This window comes from Neophocaena asiaeorientalis, unplaced genomic scaffold, assembly GCF_003031525.2.
Source record: "Neophocaena asiaeorientalis asiaeorientalis breed wild unplaced genomic scaffold, Neophocaena_asiaeorientalis_V1.1 scaffold264, whole genome shotgun sequence".
NCBI lineage: Eukaryota > Metazoa > Chordata > Mammalia > Artiodactyla > Phocoenidae > Neophocaena > Neophocaena asiaeorientalis.
The window spans coordinates 2,850,720-2,858,924 of record NW_020185332.1 but is presented as its reverse complement, the minus strand read 5'-3'; the positions used below and the strand labels follow the sequence as shown (position 1 = coordinate 2,858,924).

Here is an 8,205-nt window from a genome sequence, read left to right as displayed (position 1 = left end):
CCCAATTCCTGACTTCTCAGCTCACAGCCCACCCGACATAATCCCATCCAACGCTGCCCTCGTTATGTGCACAGCTGCCCCTACAGCCAGGCTGGAGCTCCAGGAGGGCAAAGACTCCCCATGTCATGCTCATCTCTGTACCCAGGGCACTTAGCACAGACCCTTACACACAGGACATGGCCAACATGGGGCCATCGAATCAAAAGCCACTGGTAGGGCCTGCCAGGGTCTGTGGCTAAGGATGCCACTTTGCCCCCAGCATCACCAAGTTCAGGAGAAGCGCCCGAGGCGAAGAGATCCTCGCTTCTCACTCAGAGGCAGAGTCCAGCTGACCACCCTCCAGCCTCTTCCCAGCCCTTCACAGGCCCCGGATTGCCAGTGGCAATGGCCCAGACAGAAGGCTGAGGAATCTCCCCCTCTGGGACACTCTGGGACTCTGCAGACACTTGCTTCTTGACCCATCCAGTCAAGCAGGACAAGCACTCCCTAAACTTGAAGAAACCGCACTTTCTTTTTTCTGGCCTCACCACGCGGCTTGCAGGATCTTAGTTCTTAGTTCCCTGACCAGGGATTGAACCTGGCCCGGCAGTGAAAGCACCGAATCCTAACCACTGGATCACCAGGGAATTCCCATAACTGCACTTTCCATTCTTAACTGAGTAAGGCTCCTCTGGCTTTGAAGTTCTTTCTAGTTTTCTTTTTTTAAATAAAAGTACCCAGTGACCCAACTTCTAGCTATCTATCTTAAGGAAACAGTCAAACACAGGATCAGAAATGTCTGTTAAGGGATGTTCACTATAGCTTTAGCAATGAAAATTTTTTTTAAAAAAAATGGAAACTGCATATTTTTAACAGTAGGGGAAATGGCTGAATAATTGAGGCATGCATATACAAGGGAATATAAAATTGCATTTAAAATATTTAATGGCATGAGCAAACCTGTATGATACATTAAGATGTAATGTTTAAAACTGTATTAAAACACTAACCTATAAATTCAGTGTGCTTAAAATAAAAGGAAATAAATATATACATATATTTGCAAAAAATAAACAAAAGAGAAGAAAAGAAAGTAAGAGAATTAGTCCTGACACAGGAGCTCTTTAAAGGGAAAGGCTCCCGTTGTGCATCATGGATACAGTGAAGGCCCTGAACCCCCAGATTTTTACTCTGCTGGGTGTGTGGAGGGGTTGGGCCGGGTGTACCGCAAGTATGTGTGAGTGTGCAAGAACCATGTGCACTGGAGAGAGCATGACAGGTGTGCAGGCACAGACTGGACTGGCCGGACGTTGGCCATGTCACTTGCTGGCTGAGCAACTTGGGGCAACTTGCTTAAGCTCTTTGGACCACAGTTTCCTCAAGAAAAATAAGAGTAAAAATAATTCCCATTTTCATGAATTGTTGTGAGACTCAAACTCCAAGATTGGTGTTCTGTAATCATTAAAATACCACCTGAATACTAGCAGTTGTTACAAATGAGAGGCAAGAAGAGAGCTTCAGAAAATCATTTCTCTCCAGACAGTAACTACTTTCAGATCTGAGTCTACTCCTGTCTGCGTTGTGGGCTTAGCAAACCTGAAAATGCACCTAATAACTCAGATCTGAAGAACCTTCACAACTAGGCTCATGTGGCTTGTCACTCAATCTAAAGCCATTTTCAGGAGGATGATTTCACCTCCCATTCAGGCTCTGAGCTTACAGAACAAAATCCTGAGAGCTGTGGAGGGACTTCCTTGGTGGTCCAGTAGTTAAGAGTTCATGCTCCCAATGCAGGCGGCCCGGGTTCAATCCCTGGTCAGGGAACTAGATCCCACATGCTGCAACTAAGAGCCCACGTGCCACAACTAAGACCCGGCATAGCCTAATAAATAAATAAACATTAAAAAAAAAAAAACAACACCTGGGAGCCACGGAGAATCCCAAGTGGGATTCGGAGAAGAAAACCAACAGGTCACATCTCAGTCCAGAGCCTGGGGAGGATTTTGGGAGCAAAGTAACAGATACAACAAGAATCATTTAGATTTGCCGTTAACTGTCAGCCAGGTTATACTGAAAACACGGAACTCAGCAATTCTAGTCCTTTCTCCTGGCAAGTCTCCATTTCCAGAGAGATGATTCCTTGCAGACGCACCCATGAAGATGAATAAACCTCAGGACTGTTTTTAAAGCTTCCCACGAGTCCTGTGACAAGCCCATGACCTACAAGATCTACTGACCAGTACACCTCTCACAGCCACTTACCTCCCCAGCTCCTCCCCGATGTCATAAAAGTCCTCCACCTTCTCCTGCTTGAATGTCTCCATGTTTGGGCTCCTCATTGAGGCCTGGAGCGTACAGCCCTGAAACATGAAAATACCTGAGGTTAGGACAGACGTGTCAATTGGTACCAGCCTGAATCTAGGCCCAAAAGTAACTGGCTGCCTGGAAGCTAATAACTTAAAGATAACCCACAGCCCTCATTCCTCAAGAACAGCCTTGATCAAGCCTTTCCTCACCTGTGACCAATGATGTACCATTCTTATTTGATTTATATTAATCACATTTGTTAAGGAGACAAAAATAGCCCTCCTCACTTCTTCAGATCTGCTCTGAACAAGTTCAGAGAAACAGGGCCATGGGCAACTTCGGCAATTTGTTCTCATGAAATTCAGGTCTATTGAGAAAAGAGGCAGCTGTGATGCAGGAAAAACAGAACTCGTTTTTGAGTCAGAAGTTCCAGGTTCAAGTCCCACAGTTGCCTACGTCATTTAAACGGCAGAGTCTTAACTTCCTCATCTGTAAAAGGGATTAGTACTGTAAACACCACTGCAAATCAGGATATTAATTTTATAAACCACAAAATGCAGTAGAAAGGTAAGGGATGTGCATGACCTCAGCTCCTACAGGCGCTGTGCCACCCAACTTGGAGTCTGAACTGATTTCAAACTCTCTCACTCATCACCCTAAGGGAAAGATGCCTGGGAGTGGTGTGACAAATTACAGTAGGCACCAGGAGTTAGGAGCCTGAGGTTCTAGGTGCAATTTGTCCACAACTAGCTCTATGACCTCATCTCTTGTCAGAGGGAGGAGGCTGTTTCCTCATCTGTAAAATGGAGCTAACTCTGCCTACCCAGGGCACCCTAATGAGAACCACAGGACTACTCTGAACCACGCAGAGCACTCACCACTCCACCAGAAGAGACGGTCTGCATCCTCCCTTGGGATCCTCCTGCCCTAAGGAGCTCACCCATTCCTGGGACAGCCACATGCCACCCTGGACAGCACCCCGAGGACAGGGCCCAGGACACAGCCTGCGCATCACAAAGATAAAACCAGCTACCTGTGGATGCATCTTTCAAGAGTCATTAGCAAAGGCCTCTCAGAGCTCCTTTTGGCTAGTGCTGGCAGCTTTTCTTCTGCCTGGCAATCAGAGACCAACCACGGCCGGGCCCCATGAACCCCAAAAGACTGTTTTCACCAGGCTGGGTGGAGGCACCATTACCTAAGGGCACGTCTCATCAGTGTCAAGTGGCTGAAGCTGTTCTAACTCTCAGGTGATGTACACATTTCACCCTCTTTCCTCCACCTCTGCCCCCTACAAACCAGAGCTCTGGTACCAACATGCCACCTGCCTCCCTCCCTTCCATCGAGTCACACACATCCCTGAAGAGCTCCAGGCAGAGCTGGCCTGGCTCCCAGGCCTTACTCTCAGGGCCACCTGCCAACCTCCTGCCTGTGCATCACACATCCTCCTCCCTGCTTGGTCTTCGCTCCATGCTCATCCAGGGCCTGGCAAGCATGGAATCCTGAGAAAAGCAGGCTCCAGGATCCCCGGTTCTAGGCTAATCTGGGTGTATATTAGCCATGTGACCCATAGCACGTTGGCACCCTCTCTGGGATTCAATCCCCCTCCTCTGTAAACTGGGGTGATCACGTCTATATCACATACTTCACACATCCATGTGAGGATCCATTGTGATAAGGACATAAACTGCTGGGCAAATAAGAACGATGATTATCATTATTATTTGACTCATTCCAGGCCATTGTTTGTGTTTCTGCTTCCCATAGCCATTGAGGCACCAATTCTGTTCCCTTCTGAGGAAAAGGTACTGGGATTCTCCTGGCAAGTTTGGCTTGATCAGAGTCAGAAGTTTGGCCCCCTTCGCCCCCAACCCCCATTCCTGGCAAACCTCCTGAGACTAGCACTGAGGGGGGGCAGGACTGCTATCTATCGTCATCTTTTTGCTGAAAAAATACTTCCAAATAAACCATCTGGGTCAGATCCTGGGGGTGGAGGTGACAGTAGCTACTAATTTCCCACAACTAGATGGAAGCAGAAAACTCCAAAAATATTCTGTTGGCAGATACCCTGAGAATGGTCCCAGGAACAGCTATGATCCTCCATTTGGCAAGAGGCCGGCTGCATTCGCTATCAGGAGCTGAGCTGGATTTGAAGAAGCCCCACCTCCCCAGAAAACAATGAGCCCCTGCCTTGTGCTCCACATCCTGAGTGACCAGAACTTGGGGGCCAGGGGAGTTCCCTAAGCTCAAACCAGGCCCACCAGTTTGGCCTCAACTCACCATTTCAGCATAGCCCCCTCCCCCATAAATCCTATATTACAGGCAAAAGTAGACCTTTCCCATTCCCCCAAAACTTTCACCCCTGCCACGCCCCAGCTCAAGTTGGGCCCTTTTCAGGGGGTTGGGGGGGGCACCTGGAAGGCCCTCCTAGCAAAACTGTTCCCTTCCCACAAAGCCAGGCTCAAATGCTACCATCTCTATGAGCCTCCATGACCCTTTTTCTTGCCAAAACAGATTAAAACTCTCTTCCTCTTTACATTCCCAAAGAGGGCTCTTTACACATGTTTAGGGTTAGAGCTTATCACGTTCTGGTTTATTTCATAATCTATGTCAATGTGTAACCCAGAGGGAGAGAGTACAGGTTCCACAGGCACAGAGGCCTGGGTTCATATCCCGGCTCTGCCACTTACTAGCAAACAGCACAAGACAACTTTTCTGGGCTTCAAATTACTTACATAGGAAATAAGTCTAGACAATGCCTAGTGTTAGTGAGTATTTGGAGAACTCTCAAAACTGCTAGAGAGAGTATACACTGGGACTGCTTTGGAAAACTATTGGTCAGTTTCTACGGACGTACCTAAGAGAAACACATGCGGATGTTTTCCAAAATGGTCCACAGCAGCACTGTCAGTAATAACTAAAAATTGGAAACAACCAAATGGCCATCGACAGAAGAATGGATAAATAAATTGAGTTATACCCATACAATGAAATTATTATACAACAATGAGAAAAAGTGAACTACTGCTCCCTGCAACAATGTGGACGAGACTCACAAACATAATGTTGAATGAGTAAAGCCAGACACAAAAGACTACAGACTGTGTGATTCCCTCTAGGTAAAACAAATCCATGGTGCTAGAAGTCATAATAGTTGTTACGCCTCGGTCAGGGGTTGTGCCTGGAAGGGGACACAAGGAGGTTTCTGGGTGCTGACAATGCTGCTTCTTGATGGTATGTACAGTTATTTTGTAGGCAATCAAAATTTTACATAATTAAAACACGAGTCTGATATCTACTGGACAAATGAGATAACATATGTTAAGTGTTTTTCACAGTCCTTGGATGGTTCCAACAAATGTGAGTTCCCTCCCTCCTGCCTGTTGTCTTGGAGCCTCATGAGGGCAGGAGTTGTGACATTCTCACCTCTGTCCCCTTGTGGTAGCTGGTACACAGCAGGCACTCCATGAATGTTGGCTGATGTAAATTTAGTGCCCCAGCTGTCTTTCTCAAGGCTGCTGCTCAGACAGCTCATCCGGTAGAAGCAGCTGATAACAACTCAAAGCCCCTTCATAACGTCTCTCCCCAAGATGAATTCGCATTTTACCAGTTTAGAGACATGAAACCAAAGGGGAGACATCCTGAGGTGGAATTACAGTCACCAGCTAGGACCCGGAGAAGGACCCAGAGATACAGGCATCTTTCTGGCCCTGAAAAGATGAAACCACATGGCAGAGGGCACAGCTACAACTTTTGGCCAGGGGCACAGGCCATCCATCGGCTCCAGACATTCCAAGGTTGAGGCCCATCTTAATGCCTACATTTCTCTTAATGGAATCTCTAGAATTCACATTCCTGCCCCCCAACCCTAATACTAGGCAACACTTCTGAAAGGTTAACACAGATTTCCTAAAACCTCACAGAAAGAGATCTCTAAGAACATCTAGGGGATTTTTAGACTCTGCTCAGGAGCCACCAGCATGAGGAAGGGGAGCCAGAGAAGTTCCACTTTATCTACACTATATGTTGGGGTTCTGTGTGAGAATTCATGGGTGGGAGGAGTTTGAAAACCACTGCTGTCTGGTCAAACCCACTTGTTTTACAAGAGGAGGAAACTGAGATCCAGATGGGGGAAAGGACTTGATAAAAGTCGCACAGCTAGCCCACTCCAGCTGCTCTTCCCCCAGCTTCTGTTGACAGTACCCTCAACCCTCCAATGGTGGCATGAGGGTTACGAAGTCGGTGGCCTCCTGAGGGACAACCTGGGAGGAGGCCTCCAGGGCTGGAGGATCACCCCATAAGGAAGTTTCAACCCTACTAAGCCCCTCCCCCATGGGCCCCAGCTCACCCTGCTGAACTCTCAGAGATCCTCACCCAGTGCAAGTCTGTGAAATGGGACCATGATTGCCCCTCGCCCCCATCACATTCAGGAGGAGGCTGCCAACAGAAGGGAGGGGCATCCAGCATTACAGTGGCCCTCCATGCATTGGAGGCTTTGACCCACCCTGATCTCTGATGAGGAAGCTGGGGCTCTGAGATCAGCCACCTGCCTAAGCTGACATGAGAAAACTATCTTCCTGGTAAAGGTCCAGCTCCGCTGGGCAGCCTGCTTGGTCACCCCCCACATCTAACAACCAGGGAGGCCTTAGGGAGAGGGTCAGGGTCAGTTCAGGTCTTCTTCCTGCCAGTAGGAAGCTCACCCCAAACCAGCACACACCCACTCAAATCCACAAAATCCTGCACCCCCTGCCCAAGCCTCTCCCAAAGCTGCCGAATGGGGCCACTTCAGGTGCTAAAAACACATCTTGGGAGATGGGTGGTTCGGGGAAGAACAGGACTCCGGAGGAAATCGTGAAGAGGCCAACGTACCAACACCCCTCAGTCACCAGGGCTCTCCCAGGAATACCTTACACAGAGGCAGCTGAGAAATACAATGTCAGAAACCACAGCAGAGGTCCCCAGCTGCCCCCCACCGGATTCTTGAGTACAAGGTGTCGGGGGCCACCCACCCCCAGCGACCTTTCCACCTGCCAGCGAGGCAGCAGCTATGCATCCTCTCTTCCGGTGTGCACTCCTAACCTACCACCGCCTGGCCTCAACACTTACGGCTCTGGGCCTCCTCTCCCTCCCAAAGTGAGAAGCCTAATTTCCACCTTGCAGAGTTACAGTGAGGATCAGGCAGACCCACACATGCCATGAGACATCCACAATGTCTGAACCATAGTCGGGTAAACCGTTGACAACACCCTCCTATGCTGGGGTCGAAACCCCAGCCTGCCGCAGACCAACTGCCCACCCTAACTCTGCCCCAGCCCAGGCTCCCGACTGGGACCACAGCTTCATTCTGCCACAGAGAAAGCTGACTGGGTACGGAGCACCCTCCTCGCATCACCTCTTCGCAAGAGGGCGAGAAGGAGGTATGCGAAGTAGATGATGCTGAAAAGATCTGGGCCCTCTCCTCCCCCCGTAAATCTGGGACCCTCCCCCGCGTCAAGGGGTCCTAACTTGATGGAAGTCTGTCTCCCGTCCTCCCTAGGCGCCAGGTCTGCCAGTCGCTCCCAGCCGGTTCCTCGGGTCAAAGTGCCAGACTTCGGAGCGAGCCCTAGGGGCCCAGCGGGCAGTCCCTGAGGTCCAGGGCCGGCCAGAACACCCAAGGCCAAGGCCGGCCATACCCGGGGGGGCGGCGTCAGGGACCGGGCCGCTGACTTGCCCCGGAGCAATTTGCCCCCGCTAGCCCCAGCCCCGAGCCTTGCGCCCTGTCCCGCCCGTCGAGCCTGCAGACGGGCGCTACTCACGGCGGGAGGCTGCGCGGCGCCGGGCGTGGAGGCGCGGTAGGCACGGGGAGCGCGGCCGGACGCGCTGCTCTCTGTTCTGCTCCGCTCCCTGCGCGGTGGGCGCCCGCCTGCCCGCAGAGCCGCGGAG

At 50.3% G+C, this 8,205-nt stretch overlaps 1 protein-coding gene across 3 annotated transcripts in view; it reads right to left on the bottom strand.

The window, feature by feature from the left end:
• DAPK2 (death associated protein kinase 2) overlaps nt 1-8,205 on the bottom strand; it is a 124,145-nt gene extending 115,940 nt beyond the window's left edge. For 2 of the 3 annotated variants that reach the window (XM_024735184.1, XM_024735185.1), the window contains exons 1-2: nt 8,079-8,205; nt 2,242-2,339 (exon numbers count right to left, since the gene is read on the bottom strand). In XM_024735184.1, coding sequence (XP_024590952.1) covers nt 2,242-2,318 — 77 coding nt within the window. In that variant the 5' untranslated portion in view covers nt 2,319-2,339; nt 8,079-8,205. Of the gene's footprint in view, nt 1-2,241; nt 2,340-7,788; nt 7,865-8,078 lie in introns of those variants that run through there. The other variant, XR_003001830.1, reaches the window with a different exon arrangement.